The 20,724-nt window shown below is 47.8% G+C and overlaps 1 protein-coding gene across 4 annotated transcripts in view; it reads left to right on the top strand.

Moving 5' to 3' along the window:
- KPNA5 (karyopherin subunit alpha 5) overlaps positions 1 to 20,724 on the top strand; it is a 594,400-nt gene that overhangs the window by 184,184 nt on the left and 389,492 nt on the right. For all 4 annotated transcript variants that reach the window (XM_069606642.1, XM_069606645.1, XM_069606643.1 and 1 more), the window contains 3 exons: positions 743 to 876; positions 10,891 to 10,992; positions 11,074 to 11,173. In XM_069606642.1, coding sequence (XP_069462743.1) covers positions 748 to 876; positions 10,891 to 10,992; positions 11,074 to 11,173 — 331 coding nt within the window. In that variant the 5' untranslated portion in view covers positions 743 to 747. The remainder of the gene's footprint in view (positions 1 to 742; positions 877 to 10,890; positions 10,993 to 11,073; positions 11,174 to 20,724) is intronic.

The following is a 20,724-nucleotide window of genomic DNA, read 5'->3' as shown; positions in this document are numbered from 1 at the left end:
TTGTAAAGCTCTCTGTTGCTTACATAATCACAAAATACTAGCAGAAGTAATCCTAACAAAAAAAATTGCCGAAGAGTTGATGTTAGATTTTACCAACTTTAGGAACCTAGATTGTAAAGCATTCCTCCCCTAAATTCCCACCACCAAGCTGTCAAGTTAGTGCTTTTGTGCATTTCCTAATGAGGAAAGTTGGTCTGATAATCAAACATACACACCAATATACACTTACTTTATTTTCAAAGTAGTTGTCTTGTATGCTTGGTTTTCAACATTACAATACAACATATATCATCTGTTCTTTCTCACATTTGACATAGCATTTAAAGTTCAGTCTTTTTTCACTGTGTGCTATGTGAGCTTTTATTTGACATGTTATCCTCCTGGTCTACTTTTGTCTTGTTCGTCGCTGGTTGGGTACAGTAAGTTCTCATGTCGACTATAGAAATGAATGAAAAGGGCACTAAGGAGTTATACATGTTAAGATTAAGGGGCTGATTCATGGAATTATTTGCGGCAAAAAACGGGGATTTGCGCGCCATTCTGCCCGCAAATCCCTGTTTAACAAATGGAGATTTGCGGGCAGAATGGCGCACAAATCCCTGTTTTTCGGCGCAAATAATTCCATGAATCAGCCCCTAAGTGTTCACATGCAAGGGTAACTGGTGTAACTACTACTACATCTTTTTCTTACAGTGTCTGCCTTCATTAAACTTCTAGGTGTTGCTTTTCTCTGTCTTTGCAGACACCATGTCGAGCCAACTAAAAGACCATTTTCGGATGAAAAGTTACAAGAACAATGCACTTGATCCTCAAGAAATGCGTAGAAGGAGAGAAGAGGAAGGAATACAACTTCGGAAGCAAAAACGAGAACAGCAAGTGGGTGTATTCTTCTTAATGATTGACACTTTCCTGGGAAAGGTTGGACAGTGTTTGGAAGTTGGTGCAACACGCTTTATCGTTAACTGCAAGTGCACAAATAGGAATAAAACTCAGGAAGACGCTATTGAGAATCGAGAATTCAGAGAATATTCGAGAACATAAATAGTTACTTAAAATATAGAAAGAAGATCCAATATGTTTGTTTGTTTTAATCGACTGATATATCTTAAAAGGATATTTGTAGCTGAGGAACATTTTGCTTAGGTGAACAACCGTTCCATAGGTCAAATGTACATTGAAGCCTGATAAACGTCTTTAGCAGACTAACAAAAGTAATTTTTCCACTTAAATGTAACCCTTGATTCTCGAAGTAAGCCTATTGCAACACGCTCTCAACATTTTATCCAATGAAGGTACAAAAGAAAGTAATGTAGTTTTTTCCAGGATTAACAATTACACAATTTAGAGCCAGTGGGGATTGTAGGAGGGGCATTGTATCACAAGTATGACAATGACTCAATAGGTATAATTTGTAAAACCTTTATTGAAGCTTCTGGTGTTGGAAAAAACTCCTACTTTCCCCTATAACTAAGATGGGAGTAGTCTCGACCATCAAATGATAACAGTCCGTCAAATCAAAATGGCGCTAACAAAACCTAATGTCTGCCCTATATCTTATACAGAAAGTGCATGAAGGAGAAATGTATGTAAAGGAAAAATCAGTGTTCAAAAGAATAAATATAGCTGAATCAGCGCTCGTCCCCAAGTTAGACCACACAGAGTAAGGCAGTCCTTGTAGACAGGATGATGCACTCTGGGTCGGGTTTTCAGTACAATAAACAATTCCAAAACGTGGATTGATGCCCGCCTGGCCTTCCACGTTAAAGTCCCTCTTTCAGACCTCCAATTATTGTTTCAACACAAAGTTCACGTAGGCCCCCCTTTGTTGGGCTCAGACCTCTTCAAACACAGTTTGCGTGTGTCCCCCCTGTCGGGCTCAGACCCCTTCAAAACAAAGTTCAAGAAAACTTGCACAGGGGCTCCCTTCACCAAGCTTATTACATTTCGGGTCTCCCTCAGCCGGGCTTAGAAAGCTTTTGGATTTTGAAGACTTTCTTAATAGACCTCTGCAGGGTCATTTTGACTAAAAGTTCAAGGTTCAACATCCACTCTTCTTTTCTCTAGGAGTTAATTTGGCTTACTTAGCTTTTGCAATTAATTTGCTTTGCCGTTACAAACCATGCACCTTTCACAGAGACATTTGAGTGGGCTACTTCCTTTCGCTGGACCACTCCGTTACTCGGTATCGCTGATTCCACAGCTGTCTTTACTTCAAAGTTTATTCATAGGTCTGCCTTTCTTTGCATGTCATCCAAATGTGTGCAGCCTTCACTTGCTATATAATGTTGGCACTTCAAACTTTCATTAACACCCACCGGTCTCTAAGGTCGCTTGCCAACTAACCAGCTGTGTGAGCTTCTTTCTTGGTTTTACGATTTCCAATTCACAAGTCAAGGTTAGTACCACAGGCTTTAACTCACCTCCCCAACTCTGCCGTTCACCCGACAAGGTCGCTTGTGTCCTTGAAACACAATGCAGCCTTCACTTGTCAGATCAGGCCTTCTCCGCAAGTCTTTCGTGGCATGTCGGAGGCAACAACCTCAAGTAGGGAACTCTTGGGGTTTTTGACCGTCTGCTCTCGTCCCTTGGTCCATCGCTTTGCTCCAGTAGGTTTGCCTTCACCCTGGAAGTTCTGCTCGTACTCTTGTTCCGCCTTGCTCACAGTATGTCTTTAGGTTCTTTGTTTTATCTGTGTGGGGAGAGCCAATTGAGATCAGGTGTATGCACTTAAAGTCAAGTGCTTGACTTTGCCTGACCTGAATAACGGGACATGTCCAGTACGATGTGTGAGAGTTAGTCTTGTTAGTCTCAGTCACCCTCTTTCTCGGCTCAGTGTTTGTGTCAGAAGGGCGGGGGGAGTTGGGACCTCAGAGAATCCTAAAAAATAGGATGGGTAAGGTGAACAATAAAGGGGGCAATACCACGCCTTACCATTGAGGGCCTCCCCCCAATCCCGGAAGACCACTCACCCAGGTGATCCTCGCGCACTGGTCCACCCCCAGGGTCTGGATCCAAAGGCGATGGCCGTTCCCTGCCCACCTGAGAGAGAGATTCCCGGGAAGTAGCGGGTGAGACACCCTCTGGTTTCTCACAAAAGGCATGATTGGAACTCAGGGTTCATGGTTCTTAATCTTGCAATTTAGTCCCTAAACCACCTCTCCTTGAAATGGCAGCCTACGTTGGCTGGATGAGGATATGTTGGAGTTCGAGTGTTAGGCTAAGATGCTATTGCAGAACAGTTAGGTCTTGTGTGCCAAACACTTTGGTGCCTATAACCAAAGCAAGGTTGTTGGATTGGATTTTATCATGCAATAGAATGCACGGTCATTTTGAGATTGTAGATGGATCCTGCCATTCATTTCCTGACTGTACCACATCAGACAATACATTGACAGCATAGTGAGGCACTAGATGTACACAAAGAAAGTAAAGGCAATAAGCAAAATATTCATGATTACAACTCGGCTTGCAAGACATTGAACGGGTGGTTCCCCTTAGCTAGTCTCTAAATTGTATCATCTACCAGTAATGATATTTCGAGGGGATTGGGTCCTCCGACGTATTCCACATCTATGACAGTAATCATCACAGCTGTGCTGCTTTGGAAAATCTTTCAGCATCTGTGTCCTGCGTTGATGACGTCGATACGCCGTCCTTGAGGGCCTCTGTCGAGCCGACGTCACCGGATGTTATAAGTAGGACGCACGAGTAGGTAGCCTCAGTTCCGTTTTTCTCGCAAACGTGTTCGCTTGGGAGATCTCGGCGCGCCTCGATTCTACTGAATCCTGTTCTTTCAGTTCTTCGAACCTGTTTCTTCATTGAATTTTATATGTCGTCTTTGGCTTCTTCCACCCCGCGGTCCGGGTTTAAGAAGTGTCGAGTGTGCGGGTCCAAGATGTCGCTGACGGACACGCACAACGCTTGCCTTTGGTGCCTCTGGGAGGACCATGATACGGATGACTGTGTCGACTGCCAATCGCTCACATCGAAGGCCTTGCGGGAGCGTAAAAAGAAGCTGTTGGTCGGTAAGGTGGCAAAGCCCCAGAAGTCGCGTTCCACTGGTCTTTCGACGGATGATTCGAGGCGCGACTCTCCGCATCGTCGCCGTGAGTCCGGGGATTCTCGGTCTGGGATTCGGTCCTGCCATTCCTCTGCCTCTTCGAGGCACTCCAGGAAGCACTGTCACAGGTCACCTTCACCGTCCTCGTCTGAGGACTCCGCCCGTCGGCGGGTTGCTTGTCCCAACAAGCATTCCACTCCTGAGTAATGGGATTCCTTCCGAAAGGAGATGTTGGCGATTTTTCAATCGCAGGGCTCAGGTCCGTCCGCACCGCCGAGGACGCCAGCCGTGGCCGTACTAGAGACACTGCTCGTCCCTTCGGGCTCGAGCAGTCGTCGCAACCACTGCGCGCTTTCGAGGTCCCGGTCGGACAAGGATGGTCGCTCTAGGCATGCCCGTTCCAGGTCCCGCTTCTCGACACTCTCGAGACCGCGAGAACCTGTGAAGTCTTCGCAGAAGACATCGACGCCTGCGGTAATCCTAACCTCCTTTCTGGTCATAGCCAACTTGAGGAACTGTGTTAGTCGTTGCACGACGCCAGTGGTCTTGACACCTCTCCGGAGGTAGGTCTGAGCCTGGCACGCATGCTGAGTCCTCATATCGGCGCCCGATGTCGAGGGTCATGGATTACCTGGGGTGGTCTGCCCCCCCTGGGGATTTTCAGCAGGATGACCTGACTGATATCCTCGACCACGGTCCACCAACTGACCCGGTGCTGCCATTCCATATGGCCTTGCAGAGAAGGGTGGCTGCGGCTTGGACTTCTCTGGAGAATCTCCCGGCAGTGAGCAAGTCCTTGCTGAAGAAATATCGCCCAGACAGTGGCGACCCCTGCTACTTGACCACTCACCCTACTTACCCTACCATCCCTCCTGATGGGGACGACAAACATTTTAACGGCTGGGCGAAGAAGGTGTTTTTTTCTGGGGGTATGGCGCTTCAGGCTGCCAACTCCGTTTGCGCCTTATCTCGTTTCATGCACACTCTGTGGAACTGTATCTCCTTAGCATCTGATCATATTCCCGAAGGGGAGGAACAGGATGGTTTTCTTGCTTTCGTGCAGGATGGCAAGGACACCATGTGTGAGTCCGTTCACTCGGGTCTGGACATGGTTGATTGCGTCAGCCGGTCCATGGCGGCTAGCACGGTAATACGCAGGTTTGCGAGGTTGCGGAAGTCGGGGATTGCTCCTGATGTGCAGGTTCGACTCCACAACATGCCCTTTGATGGTGAACATCTTTTTGGCAGCAAGGCTGACGAGAGCCTTGAGAGGTTGCAGACCTCTAAAGCTTCAGCAAAGTCGTTGGGCGCTGCAGTTCGCCAACCTCCGCCTTTTCGTCCTAGGGGACAACAATGGAGGGGAGGTTCCTTTCTATATTACTCGTCCTTTAGTAAATCGAGAGGAGCTACTAGTCAAAGGGGTGACCGTAAGAGTGCCAGAGGTGGAAAACGGGGTACTCGAGATGCCAAGGCCGCTTGGGCAGTTGCCTCTTTGCCCTCAGGCACTGCCGCAGCTGCTTCAGCTCAGTCATGAGGCCATGTCCCATGGTTCACCGGTTGGGGTAAGGCTGGCGCAGCATCTTGTAGAGTGGCGTGCCATTACTTCAGATGTGTTGGTTCTGGAGATCATAGGCCACGGCTACTGTCTTACTTTTCGGCAGAGGCCTCACGACAATTCACCAGGGAATCTCTCTTTGAAGAGTTTGGATCCACTCATTGCGCAGGAAATTCAATCCCTGCTGGAGAAAGGCGCCATAGAACTGGTGCCTGTAGCAGAGAGGAACAAGGGATGGTATTCCCCTTGATTTCGAAGAAAGACTGGGGATTGAGACCCATCATGGACTTGTGCGGTTTGAACAAACTTCTCAGGAAGGACAAGTTCAAGATGGTTACTCTTTCTCAAGTCCTCCAGGCCCTTCAACTTCAGGACTGGTTGGTGTCTCTCGACCTCAAGGACGCTTATTTTCATGTGCCGATCCATCAAAAGCACAAGTACCTGAGGTTCACGGTTGGCGACTCGCACTTTCAGGTTCGGGTCCTGCCGTTCGGATTGACCTCCGCCCCAAGGGTCTTCACCAAGCTCATGGTGGTGGTGGCAGCGTATCTCAGGAAAGGGGGGATTCACGTCTACCCCTACCTGGACGATTGGTTGATCAGGGCGCGCTCACCCGAGCAAGTCCTGGATCATCTGTCCGTCACCTGCCACTCCCTTCACAAGCCGGGCTACTCCCTCAACTTAAAGAAGTCCCACTTGACGCCAACACAGCGGCTCCAGTACATCGGAGCAGGGCTCGACACATCCCTGGAGCAGTGTTTCCCTCCCCAGGTGAGGGCTCTTCACATTCAGCAGATGGTGCACAAGTTTCAACTTGCCCAGACACTCCCAACGTTCGAGTTCTTGAGGTTGCTCGGTCTCATGGCATCCTGCATTCTTCTGGTGCCAGAGGCCAGGTTGTGTATGAGATCTCTGCAATGGGCCCTCAAGCTTCAGTGGTCACAGTCCTCCGGCAGGATGTTGGACCCCGTTCAGGTGCTGCCCTCGGTCGCCCAGGACCTTTTGTGATGGGCCGTTGAGAGGCTCCATAGGTTGGATCCTAGGAGAGCTTTAAGTTTCTACATTTCACGCATGTCCCGGGTCAGAGTGGATGATCAGCTCTTTATTGGTTACGCTGGAAGGCGTTTGGGACAAGCTGTGACTAAGCAGACTTTGTCTAGATGGATTATCTTGGCAATTTCTGAATGTTACCGCCTGGCGGGTAAGGACCCTCCGGTAGGCTTACAGGCCCATTCTACTAGGGGTATGGCTGCCTCTACTGCCCTGCAGGTGTTCCTATTCATAACATCTGTGAAGCAGCCACATGGGCTTCGGTCCATACTTTTGTACAACACTACTCCCTAGATTCTATGCATGGGCAGGATCTGGCCTTTGGCAAGGCGGTCCTTTACTCTGCAATTTGATTGGGCATTCTAAATTTCTATATTCTAAATTCTTTTCCCTCCTCCATATGTTGGTACTGCTTTGGGAGACTGTTATAGATATTGAATACGTCGGAGGACCCAATCCCCTCGAAGAACAAGTTACTCTCTTACCTGGTAACGCTCTTTCGATGGGATGGTCCGACGACGTATTCCATATCTCTCCCTCCCTACCTGCCCCGCTACAGAATTTCTTATGCGATTGCAGCTTAGGTTTCTGCAAGGCTTTCTGTGGTCATACTGGCAGTGGTTTGGTGCCACACGTTCTTGGGAGAAAACTACAACTGAGGCTATGGGCGGCGTGCGTCCTACTTATAACATCCGGTGGCGTCGGCTCGACGGAGGCCCTCAAGGACGGCGTATCGATGTCATCAACGCAGGACGCAGACGCCGAAAGATTTTCCGAAGCAGCACAGCTATGGTGATTAATGTCATAGATATGGAATACGTCGTCGGACCATCCCATCGAAAGAACGTTACCAGGTAAGAGAGTAACTTGTTCCTTACTTTTAATTAGGAAGAGAGCAGGCCCAAGGGTAGAGAGGAAAATTCAGTATAGTTGTAATATCACCATTTTATATAGCTTCTAAGCACTTTGTTAATGGGTATTCCTATTGCCCAAGTTCTTTAGGTGTACCCATAAGGCTTTAGAGAGTAAACAATTTCTTCAAAAATTTAATGGGGCATCTTGGATACGCTCTCATTGACAGTTGGATGTTGCCACAAAGGCTATAGGTGACCATCTATAACAGATTATTTAAACATATATGCAGTGTTGGCCTTATCCTGAGGGTATCCAAGTGCTTTGCAAAGTTCAAAGGGACGCAGTGAAAAAGTAACATTTTTTTCAGAACAGGATAGAAAGATTAGGCTAAAGGATGGCAGAGCAGGGGTCTGGCTGGATTAGGAATTCGCAAGGCATTACATTTTGAGGATTTTGTGGAATGTGGTGATGGAAAGGAAGTTACAAATGTGGAATGGGAGTTCCCAGCTCTGGGTGGCTATTGGGCAAAGGACTGTTTATGTATGAAGGTTAGGGAGGGGATGAGTGCCTGGACTGTCATGGAAGCCATCAAGGGGAAGTATGTGTGTTATCTTTCATATAAAGGGTAGTGGTAGGTCGCATGCTTTGGTGATGGCATCAATGTGGTCTGTAAAGGCTAGGTGGGGTCAATGGTGAAACCTGAGGACTTTACTGGTGTGTAGAGGGCAGTGTGTGGGTTGTCTATAGTGAGTTCATTGATCCAGGGCTTGAGGCTGGGGTTATGCCTGGGAGGTGCAGATGAGGAGGTATTCAGTTTGGTTTGGATACAGTTTTGAGAAGCGTTTGGCCATTCAGGTGGTGATGTTGGAGAGACCGTTTGTGAGGTTGTGAAGTTCTGCAGGGGGAGGAGATAAAGTATATTTGTGTGTCGTCTGTTTATTGGCGAAACTGGATGTTGTGTTGCTTATCCTCTTCAAGGGATTCAACATACAGGCAAAACTGGAGGGGAGATAGGGAAGATTCTTGTGGCACAGTATTTGACCAAGGTGGGATTTTATCAAAAAGAGGGCATGGAGATGAAATGTGTCCTGTCAGTGAGGAAGGAGTTAAACCAATTGAGGACAGTGCTTGAGAGTTTCATCCTGTGAGACAGGATGTTTAGTAGGATGCTGCATAGAGGTGGAGGACTAGAAGAGCTGTCTGTCTTTTGTCAGTGATGTTGTGGAGGGCGTTCAGGATGTGAAGGGTGGCAGTCTTGGTGCTGTGGCCGGGATGGAAACCTTATGGAATTAGTTGATCAGGTTGTTTGATGAAATGTTGGAGTTGGCTTGTTACAAAGCATTCCATTATTCTGATGAGGTGTGGCAGGATTGTGATGGGGCGGTAGTTTTTGAGGAGTGTGTGGTCAAGTGACGGTTTCTTCAGGAGGGTAGAGTTTTGTCCTGTTTTGAGTCCACAGTGGAAGGTACAGATTAGATATGTTATTCCAGCAGAGAGGCCTTAACAGGACTTCTGCATTTTTATTCAAAGTGTGACGGATGGCCTCAGAAATCCACAGGCAAAGATATCAGATTTAAGGTGTTTTACAAAACGGGTCTGGGACGGTTGAAACTAAGGAGGTCCCTATTCCTCTCTCAACCTCTCTGGAGGCTCCTTGCACTCTAGCCCAGGAGTGCCTAACCCCCAGAATCTCCTAGACATATTCTAACACAAGGTAACCCCTTGTGTTAGAATAGAATATATGAATATATAGAATATATAAGCCTTTCTAATATTGACGGGAAAACCTAAAGGATGTGGCCTTTTCCATTTAATCTCACTCTAGGATTTTCTAAGGGATGCCTCTGGTCTGCTGGACTGCCCTTCTCCATCTGTCTCCCACTCTGTCTCCGTCTCCACTCTCCGTCTTCCTTCTGTGATTGTTCTCGTCTCCCTCTTTCTATCTGTACCTTTTTTCTTCTCTCACCTCTCTCCCTTCCCCCTCTCCTATCTGCTCCTATCTTCTTCTCCTCTCACATCTGTCACCCTTGCACTACCTGCACCCCTTTCCTCTGCACCCCTCGCCTCTCACCTCTCTCCCTCAATAACCCCTCTCTATTCCTGTCTCCTTATCTTATACTCACTCCACCTGTCTCTGCAAACTATCCTCCTCCTGATTCACTTCACCCTCACCACTACTCCTGCTACCACCTTGCACACTATCAACTTCTACTATACATTCTCTGTTTATCATGTCCACTCGCATTCACTCCCTGTCAAAATCCACCTACCCTTACCTCCCTCTATCTCTCACTCCAATTCTCCATCCACCCTCATCCTGACCTCTTACTCCACTACTGCTCCTTCTGATCAGCCACACACCTTCGAGTCTCTTCTGTGCAGGTTAGGCTTTTATAGCCCAGGCTACCCCTCCCCACACTCCTCCTGGCTCCCATTGATCCCCCTGATCATATGCGACTCTTGGCCATTCTACGGCTAAGCAATCTCTCAAAGGCTTCAAAAAGGCTCTTAGCCCTGCCCTCTTTTTCACCTCCATTTGCAGGGCAGCAGCCATGGGCTCAGGCTGCTTGTTTTCCTTGGGGTATTCCACATGTGCTGGCACGTTTTGCTTCCAGTTCAGTTTGGGGTGGATTTCTGTGCAGTCCCTATTCAATCTGAGTTCCTTTCTGTTACCCCACCATTCTTCTTGGATTTGTCTGGGTTGGTAGGTCAGGTGTTGGGTTTCTCATCTCTGTTTGGCAAGAGCAAATCCCAGTACATACTATTTCAGTTCTCGATTCCATCCCCCTGTATCAGTCCAGGTTTTCTTGGTTGTGTCCAGGTGCATTCTGGGAGAGTGAGTCTTGCCCCAGCAACCTCATCCTGCCTCTGGGGTAGGATCAGCTCTAGCATCCACCCTGGTAGATCACGCACCCTAGGTCATAGGGGTACCTGTACCCCCTGCCCTCTCAAACCCCCTTCTCACCAACAGGATTATGACCCTGTCACAATAGTCCTGCAGTTTGTTTTACTGTTATTTTAATGATCTTTGGCAAAAGTAAGAAAGCACGCTTAGTTTCTAATGTATGCTTTGGGTGTGTTTTGAAGAACGCATTAAGGTGTTGTCATCAGGTATGCAGCTTATTAATCATGGTGTTGTCAAGAATACTGTGACTCCAATGTATGATGGTGCCACGACAGCTGCCTGCGCATGTGCAAAATGTTTCTGTCTAATAGTATTTCTCATGGTCTTGTTTTTCTGAATTACACTACGCACCATTTGAGCAACCACTGTTAATTTTAACTAGCTGGTGTTTCCTTAGAGATTCAACCAAAATTGGACATTATAAATGGTTGTCTTAGAGATGTGTGTCTTTTTTTTAAATTGCAGTTCTTCAAACGTAGAAATGTTCATCTCCAAAGAAATGGTGATACAATGGCGGAAAGCCCTATCCAGGATCCTGATGTCACCTCCACTGTGCCAATCCCAGAGGTAGAAGCTTCTACGATTTATATTTTTGGTGTTTTTAGCCCTGTGACCCAATCTAAAGCCATGTTCACTCGCTTTCCTCAGGGTGGAGCAATTACTCTGGATATGGTTCAGATGATTTTCTCAGATGACCCCCAAAAACAGCTTGAAGCCACACAAATGTTGAGGAAACTACTCTCAAAAGGTGAGTTAACATAGATGAATGGTTTAGTTCATACACAATCAGCCTTTCCTTATTTTTACTCTGTAGAGTTGATAGGGGGAAATAGTGGGCCTCATTATGAGTTTGCAGGTATTCTGGTGGTATTCTCGCCAGGATACCGTTAAACGGAATTGTTGCTACTGGCACTTGATCTGCTGGGATGTCCGGCAGATTGCAGTACGGTAAGGACGGTAAATCACCATTCCATTGAGTCCCATGGGACTCCATGGGGGGGATTTTGCCGTAATTACCAGCTGTGCCGGTAATAGAGGCAATTTTTTGCCAGTACGGGTCAGATTTACCTCCAGCAGAGCTGGAGGAAAATCCTTAAGGCCTACCAGCAAAGTTGTAGTTTGCCGGTCCGGTAAAAGTGCTATTAAACATTATTACCAGCACTTTTTACAGTGCATCTGCCAACTTGGAATGAGGCCCATTATCCTTTTTTTGCCCTTCCTACCAACTGAGCCTCCGGCCCATTGTGTCTTCACATCTCCACCGTTCACACCACATTCCTTTACACAGTCTCCCCACACCCCCTCACTGCCACCGTCCCATAAATGTCCCTTTCTTCTACCACCTCACAATAGGAACCCTGTGTGCAATGGTACATTATTACTCCTATTTCCCGTCTCCTTTCCTCTCTATATTTATGGGAGTTCCTGCTGAGTGGGAACTAGACCATAGCCATATCTGGCAAAGTGGAAGGTCCCCTTTAAATGTTAGCGTGGAAACTGGCAGAACACTCAAATCTTCCCCTCACACTCATTTCTCTCATTCCTTTTTCCACACTGAATAGATCAAACCCTGGCACAGCTCTCTTCTTTGTTTGTTCACTGCATTGCTGTAGTACTTTTTAAATTGGATTGTTATTCTTCCCCTCACTTTCTTAAGGTACTCTCCCATGTGTAAACCACTTAAAGTAGGGTTTTCCATTTGCAACAGGGTGTCTTTCTCTGCGGCTGGTCCTTATGCTCTGTGTTTAGAGTGTCTGCAGTGACATCTACAGCCACTGAGATGCACTTTCCAGAAGGTCGCTGAACATGGGTTGGCGCAGTGGGAAGAGATCTTTAAGGCCGCCACACTGTAGAATCTCAAGATCTTTCTCTGGCACCCTTCACAGGGATTAGCCCCTGTGAGTGCTCGTAGCTGGAGCATCACCCCAAAGGGCAATTCACTTCATCCCAGAACTTGTCCTGAGTCCTGGCCCTCAACTAACCAGGGTTGCCCCTGAGGGTTTCACAGGCCAATGTCATCAATAGGCTAGACGCTCCAAAACTCCTCAGAGTGCTCCTTGGCCTCCACAGTACCAACTGCTGTGCTTCAGTTGTGGACACACCTGGAATATCGTGCAACTACAGTGTTGGGTTCAGAATCCGGACAGTCAATGTGTGATGAATGTGTAGGATTTTACTTCCTGCTCCACTTGGGTCGCTAGGATGTTCCACATTTTCACCTCAGGTAGAATGGTCACATAGAATCAGGGGCTACTTGGTCCCTCCTTTGGGTGTGCTTCCCAGTACTTGGGTTCCAAGGACCTTACCTGGTACCTCAGGAAGCCATACCCACGATCACTCGTATAGGGATAACAGTTTTTCAGAGCAATTTGAAGATCTTATGCACACTCAGCTTATGTGGAAGTACTTTAAGGTTATCTTGCAGGAGATGCTGCTCTTAGACCCTCAAATGAGTCAGACAAATTTAGATTCAACTTTGTGGCCTCTACTGGTGCCTCCACCAATTGCTCTAGCCCCTGTGGAGCTGACTTCACCACCTCCTCTGTCCTTGCCTAAAGATCCACTATATCATTGTTACCAGCCGACTCCCCCGGATTGCCCATACCTTATTGAGGCCCCTGACCCGGTGGGAGACTAATCGGACAAAGCGTCCATGTCAGTGAATGCCTTCCATGAGAGTGTGCAGAGGCGTTTGGAATGTCTGGGAATTCCTGTCCTGGAAAGTCCTCAATCAGACCAGGGGGTGCTAGCCTCAATGCTACCACACATTGGGCATTCACCTGCAAGCCGATGTAGTGACAGAGACTTTAAAGATATGGCAAAAACCAGCATCAATTCCAGCATTGGACCTTTGCTACTGGGTACCCTCAGAAAATCTGTGTAAAGGAGCAGCCTCTGTCCCCTGGACCTTAATGGCAGAAGACACCATTTTTGAACAGGGCTATCATCTTCTCCCAACTTAAGTGGCCCCTTGACCAAGAAGACCCGCTTTTGGAATCATCTGGTAAAAGAGCTTAACCCAAACGCATCTCTAAATTTTCATCACGCTAATTCAGAGGCGATTATGGCGGCTGACATTTTGGAGACCACTGGGGGATTATGATTCCCTTCTCTCCCTAGAATATAAATCAGGATTCCGTTCAGGAGAGACAAGTGGCACAGGGTCACCAGGACACTTTGGCTAATGGTATGGTGAAGGATGTGGGACTTAAAAGGCAGTTCTCCTGAGGGCTACTAAACTTCAGCTTTACTTGCAGGACCGAATTACGCCCCTCCCAATTAATGGGGTAGAATTCCTCATTCTGGACATGGACAAAAACAAGCACACGGACCTCTGTCACTGATGTCCCTAATAAAGCCCCCTGCCAAGACAGGCATATCGAATCGGCAGGGAGAGGCCACCCAGTGCTCCTTGAAAGAAACACTCATGTTTCTATCCAAAATGCTTCTTCGCATAGCCAGCTTGTCTCCAGCTCCTAAGCAGATGAAATTCATAAAATATATGGATCAACAGCACTCCAGTGGTGGCCAAGGTATCTTCTCAACTGAACCTTTGGTGGGGCTAGGTGATTTAAAGCCTTGTAAGTAAGGCAGAGGATTTTCAAGTCTATTTTTTGTTTTATTGACAGCTACTTGCATGACTTTCTGATAGCGGAAATGTGCTCTCGCTTGGGGATGTAAGAGCTGCTCATAGTGCATTATTTTGGAGCACTTGAAGTTTGGAGATTATGGTTTGGTTGGCACCTAGGTACATGCTGTTGCAATAGTCCAGTTTGGACTGTATGAGGGCCCTGGCAAGAGTAAGGCAGCTATTAGGGGATAGGAAGGGTCTGCTGGCCCTGATTAGCTTGCCAGTGTAAGCAGTGGCTGAGGCGGTCAAATTGATTTGTTTGGAGAGATTGGTGTTAGCATCAAGGTAAAAGCCTAGGGTTTTTACACTTTTGACAATGGGGATAGTGTTGCCATCAATGATGATGATGTTGTAGCTGGGGCTCAACTTAGACAAGTTACTAAGAGAGCCGACAAGGAGAAGCTCTGTCTTCTCATCATTCAGGCATAGACCGTGTGTAGCCATCCATTCCTGAATGACGGAGAAGATTTCATTAATCTGGGTGACGTCCATGTTGTTGCCTGAGATGGTATGGAGTATCTGGGTGTCGTCTGCATAGTTGGTGTAGACGACGCCCAGACAGTCCAGTTTGTCGAATAGAGGTTTAGTAAATATATTGTAGAGCGTGGGGGAGACGCAGGAGCTTTGTGGGACTCCGCATGTGATGGGGTCTGCTGCTACTGCTGTTGTGGAGAAGACCCTGATAGTTCTCTTCGCCAAAAAGGATTGTATCCATGTGGAGGCGGATGGGGAGAAGTGAGCTGCGCTGGATAATTGGCTGCAGAGGATTTTGTGATGAACTAGATCGAACGCCGCTGAGAGGTCTAGGAGGAGTAGGATGGCGGCATTACCTTTGTCCTTTATTTCATCAATCTGACTTTTGAGGTCAACAAGGGCAGTTTCTGTTCCATGTTGTGGTCTAAAGCCAGATTGACATATACCAAGCAGTTGGTTAGATTCCAGGTGTTCTTGAATCTGGAGATAAGCCACTCTGTCCAGTATTTTTAGCAGGAAAGGTACATTGGTGGTGGGCCTGTAATTGGTGGGTATGGCCGGGTCAAGTGATTGTTTTTTTAAAAGTAGGAGAACCCAGGATTGTTTGAGGTTATTAGGGACGGAGTTGTTGGCAAAGGATATGTTAATTAGTTTGGTGGTAAAAGGGGAAAGATCTCTGGCTGCGTCTTTTATGATCTGGGCGGGACAGCTGTCTCCTTTGCAATTGGACAGTTTTAGGGAGTTGATGATTTTTTGAACTTCTACGGTGGTTACCTTTTTAAATGTGAATCCTGAATCTGTCTCGATGGGAGTTGGTATGCTGTAATTATTAGATTTGCTACTAGAGAGTTGTTGGCGCTTGTCCTCAATTTTGGTTTGAAGTCCTGCAATTTTATTGTTGAGGGCGTTTTGGATGCTGGTGCACCAAGGTTTGTCTTTCGTGCAGGTGTCTGGCAGTGGGTTGGGGTTTTCAAGTTCCTTTAGTATTTTGAAAAGTTCTTTGGTACATGAGCCTGCTTGATGTATCCTGATGTTTTTTTCAGGCATCTTTTTAGTGCAAATTATCTCCTTTTTATACAATGAGGAAATGTTTGTGAGATTGGATTTGTTTTCAACCGATGGATTTGTTTTCCATAGGAGTTCTAATTTAGCTTTCTTTTTTCTGAGCAGCTTAAGTTCAGGGGTGTAACATGAGTTCAGATGAACTCTTGGTTTACCTAAGCGTAACTTCAGTGGGGCGATGGTGTCAATGGCATTGGCCATGGTTTCATTGAAGGTGTCGACCAGGAGGTTTAGATTGGCATTAGCTGGTAGTGCGTTGAGGGTGGGGAGGACCAAAGGTAGTAAGGCTTCGGCAGTGATGTTGCGTTTATTTCTAGTCGGGGAGGCTGGTGCCATAGTGCACTTTATAGGTACTGCAAGATTGATGTTGATTTCAAAAGGGATGAGGTAGTGGTCTGTCCAGGTGAGAGGTTGGGGGGCCTTGCAAGAAGTGTTGCAGTTGAGGGCCGCTACCCAGTCGATAGTTCTGCCCTTCTGGTGTGTGGGTGAGACACTAAGTTGAGTCAAGCCGTGCTCAGTTAGGGCGTTGGCTAGTGATATGGCTGGGGCTTCATTAGGGTCATTGTAACCAAGGTTGAAGTCTCTGAGGATAATGGTTTGAGCTAGAGGTTTGGAGTTTTCAGCGATAAGTGCGGTAATGTATTCTTCGAATGCTCCCGGGGGGGCTGGGGGCCTGTATATGAGGTGAAAGGAGATCATGCTTTTGGGAGAGGTTTGAAGCTTGACTGTGAGAAGCTCACAGGATTTGAGCGATGAGGAGGAGACTGATCTACAATCTAATGTAGATTTAGATATGAAAGCTACACCTCCTCCCCTAGCATTGGGTCTATCGACTCTGAGGATAGAGTAGTTATCCGGGATCGCTAGTGATAGGTAGGGTCCTGATGCTTCGTGTAGCCATGTTTCGGTTAAGGCAAGAAAGTCAAGATCGTTAGTGAGAATGTTGTCTGCGATTTCAGTGGGGTGGGCGGCAAGTGATCTAACATTCAGTAAGGAACCTTTTAGCGGGGATAGTTGGGGTTTGTTGGGGTCCTCAGGTTTTTTGTTAGTTTTGCTGTAAGGTCTGGCGAGGGTCCTACTAGTGGTGAGGGGGAGCCTAGCGCCTAGTCTAATGTTGCGGTTGGCAAGGTTAGGATTGATAGAGTGGGTAGGTTCAGTGGGCTTCGGTGTGATGAGCTTGGTATTGCATTTGGAGTGGTTAGGCTTTGCTGGGTCGCTGGGTTTATGGTGATCGGGAGAGCGGTTAAGAATGGAGTTGGCTGGGTGGCCGCTATCTTTAGGCGTGGTGAGGGAGGGGTGGTTGCTGGAGGGGAAGGGTGTCAGGAAGGGTAGGAAGGGTGTCAGGCAGGGGAGAGGGTAGTGTCTTGGACATCCAAGTTTGGCTAGGCCGTTCTTAAAGGCAACATAACTGTTGCCGCTGCAAGGTACATTATTTTGCACTATGCAGTAGGGGAACATAGTGAGAATGAGCCAGATAATCATAGTTTGCTAGGAATCTGAGGAGTAGAGCAGTAACACTCTTGGTACAGTGGGAGGTCAGAGTAACTCTCAAGGCTGGTATATGATAGAGCTACGACTGGATATAAAGTGGCACTCTTAAGCTGAGAAGTAGAGTGGTAGCATCTAGAGTTGGGGCAGCACTCCTGTGGCATTGGGTAACACTTTAGCAGTACAATGCCCTGCGGCGCAGCAACAGGCTAAATGCAGCAGAAATACAACAAGAGCATCTGGGGTTGAGGAAACACTTTAGCAATACAATGCCCTGTGGCAGCATCTAGGTTTGAATCAGCACTCATGGACCAAAATACAGTGAACTTGGGTAACACTTTAGCAATATAGTGCCCTGCGGCGCGGCAACAGGCTAAATGCAAGAGAAATACAACAAGAGCATCTGGGGTTGAGCAATACAGTGCCCTGTGGCAGCGTCTAGGATTGGATCAGTGCTCCCCTCCCCTCTCTTAGTGAGCTTCTGTGTCGCTGCTTCAAGAGATCCCGAAGCTGTTAACAGTGATCGCAACTGAACAGTTCCCATACTTGGAGAGGGATTTGGGCTTCTACTCAAGGTTCTTTGCCTTTCCAAAAAAGAACAAGGCGGGCCTGAAGACTGTATTGGACCTATCCTCCTGTCACGATCCATGTCCCTGACCCCTTCAGGTATAACAGCCCCCTGGCAGCAGTGGGGCTAAAGCCCTTCACACTGGCCCGAAGGGCCTCAAAACTCCATCAGAAACAAACATGGAGTCAGTCCTGGTGCCTTTGGCGCCAGGCTCATTATCAGGAATAAAACAATACCAGTTTTGGACCTTAATCCAACATGGAGGCCTATTACACAGCACAGTTCTTTAGAACCAAGCCATGCGGTCTAGTGTTTTGGGTGTGGCTGGGCCTGGAACTACTTGGGCTGGAACTACTTTACCTGGGCTATTTAAACCACACCCAAACAGCAGAACACGCTTTGCGTTATTCTGCACTCCTGCAGCGCAATGCTCACTGTGTCCAGCCCCTGCTCATCTGCTTCTCCGGCGGCCCGATCCTGAAGCCCTATTTCTGGATTCCATTAATAACCTGGAAGAACACGAACAGCATTAGCGAGCAAGAACACTTACCTGTGAAGTAACCGGTCCTGAATCCATCCTGCGCTTCGCTTACTTTGCCTCGCCCATCTCCGAGTTTGCCGCAACCTGCAAAGGTAAAGAAACAAGGACTGCATTAATGACAATTCTTACCTGGGCAAGCAGTGAGTCCTGGCAGCACCCTGCGCTTCTCTTACCTCCCCCATCACCGGGTTTCACCGCAACCTGTAAGGGAGAAGGAACAAGGTCAGCATTAACAAAGCACATACCTGGGCAAGCAGCGCTTTGATCGCTTATCACTCCGGAACATCTCTGCAACCTGTACAAAGAAGAGAAGCGAACACAGGGTAGCAATTAACACCAATAAACAAAGCAGCGCTCCACGCATAAATAACTCACTGTTGTCTTCGCCATCGGCGCGGCAACTCCGAGATCGCAACCATCCCTGTGAAAACAAAAAGAGACATTGTTAGGGGACAGCATAGTGGAGCAAGACGCCGAGAAGACAGAGAAAACAGAGGGAAGAAAAGAGACAGAATAAAGACGGAAAAGACATTCTAACTCACCTGGAAGACAGCAAGCAGAGTCGGAGTCACAGCCACTCTGGACCCGACATAAGGGCACACAGACCAGTGAAGCAACTAGGTACACGGAATGCCCGCACCAACCACGCGCCCCCGCACAGAGATGCAGGACGAAGAGTTCAACGCACAAAAACCTAAGGTGAGCAATACCCCAAGGGAGGGGATTTGGACCAGAGGGAGGTGGGAGTCCACCCATCACAGAACCAGTATCTTAACCCTCCATTCTCCTGTTATAGGCCCTACCCAACATCTGGCACATATACAAGCAGAGAGGGGTCCGGGATAGCGCTTAGACCTCCATCCAGTATCGTGTGGCGCCCCCGTGGATACCAGGTGAGCGTAACAGAATGAAAAGCCTCAATTAAAAACATCCACCTGGGCGTCATGGAAACATCAGAGACTGACCAACAAGCCCAGTTACTGGGAGAATTACGGGCTGAGGTGCACTCCGCCCGGCAAGAAACCAACACCCTTAGGAGGGAGTTGATTGTCACCAAGGACCGCACCGATGAATTAGCCAGACAATTGCTCCAAACACAGGCGGGGCAGGCTCCGTTGCCCTGAAGTATTCCGTCAGTTCCAGCCACATCCGTCAATCGAGTGCAGGTGGTCCTCCCTGGGGCAGTTATTTTGGCCCCGCCGGAACGTTTCACGGGGGACCCAAGAAAATGTGCAGTATTCCTGAACCAGTGCTGCCTCCATTTTCTTTGTATCTTTGTAGACCCGGAGCCTTTCCTAACGATCAGTCGCGGGTTGCCTTCGTTCTGTCATATCTGAGTGGCAGTGCCGCGGATTGGTAATACCGTTAGTAAGCCAGGATGACCCACTCCTGTGGGATTTCTGGGGATTTCAACAGGAGATGGAGAAGCTGTTTGCCCGACATACCCAGGGCCAAGCTCTTATTCCATCAAAGATTACGGGGGGAATTTAAAGACATCCTAGCTCAGGTGGTAAACCCGCCAAAAGACTGTGCAGAGTTCATCAACCTAGTGGTGCAGCTAAACCACAGGCTGCAAGATCGAAGGACAGATCGAGCCAGAACGGAGAATTGGACTGTGTATGTACGCTCAAAGGAGAACATTCCGCGTTCATCAGAAAACACTTTGGAACCCATGCAAATAGGGGGGTACGGAGCCCATTAAACAAGGTCAAAAGAGACGAAAGGAGACAACAGCAATCATGCCTGTACTGCGGGAAATCAGGTCACTTCCTCAGCGAATGTCCCGTAAAACCCCCTAGGGGAACAGTTGGAGCTACAGAGAAAGTAGGAGGAGAACAACAGTCGGAAAACTTCCAGGCCCGGCAAGCGTGGAGGTCCATTTGTCGAGCGAAGGAAACGAGCCACATACCTCACACCTTGCCCTGCCTGTGATTTTGATCAGTCACCAACAACCATCTCGGATGCATACATAGACAGCGGAGCCGTTGGTAACTACATAGACCAAGGCCTGGCAACAAGGATGGGGCTTCCCCTCTGTCAGAAAATGACAACTGAGAAGGTCAACACTGTCGACGGCATGGAGATAGCTTCTGGTCCTGTAACTCTACGCACAGCAGAATTGACCCTTCTGTGCCAAGACGGACATTGGGAAGCCATTGCCTTCGACCTCATCAAGGCCCCTCAGCTCCGGGTGATTCTAGGGATGCCATGGTTGGTGGCTCACAATCCTAACATCGACTAGCGAGCCAAAAAATTAGCCTTCTCCAATGAGTGTGCTCATGTGTGCTACCAAGTGGAAATGCCATTGTCTGACCCAGAGACACCTGTCCAAGTTAAAGAGGCGTTGGTACTAGGTGTAACAAGTACACTACCAAGCGAATACCACGATTTCCAAGACGTTTTCCAAAAAGAACAGGCTAATACCTTACCCCCTCACAGGCCATATGACTGTCAGATCGACCTCGTACCTGGTGCACAAATCATGTGTAGTCGAATTTATGCACTCACCGAACCTGAAGATCTCCACTTGAAATC

Source organism: Ambystoma mexicanum, chromosome 4p, assembly GCF_040938575.1.
Source record: "Ambystoma mexicanum isolate Mex_15411 chromosome 4p, UKY_AmexF1_1, whole genome shotgun sequence".
Lineage (NCBI taxonomy): Eukaryota > Metazoa > Chordata > Amphibia > Caudata > Ambystomatidae > Ambystoma > Ambystoma mexicanum.
Note: the sequence above shows the minus strand (reverse complement) of the source record. Positions and strands in the feature narration are given on the sequence as shown.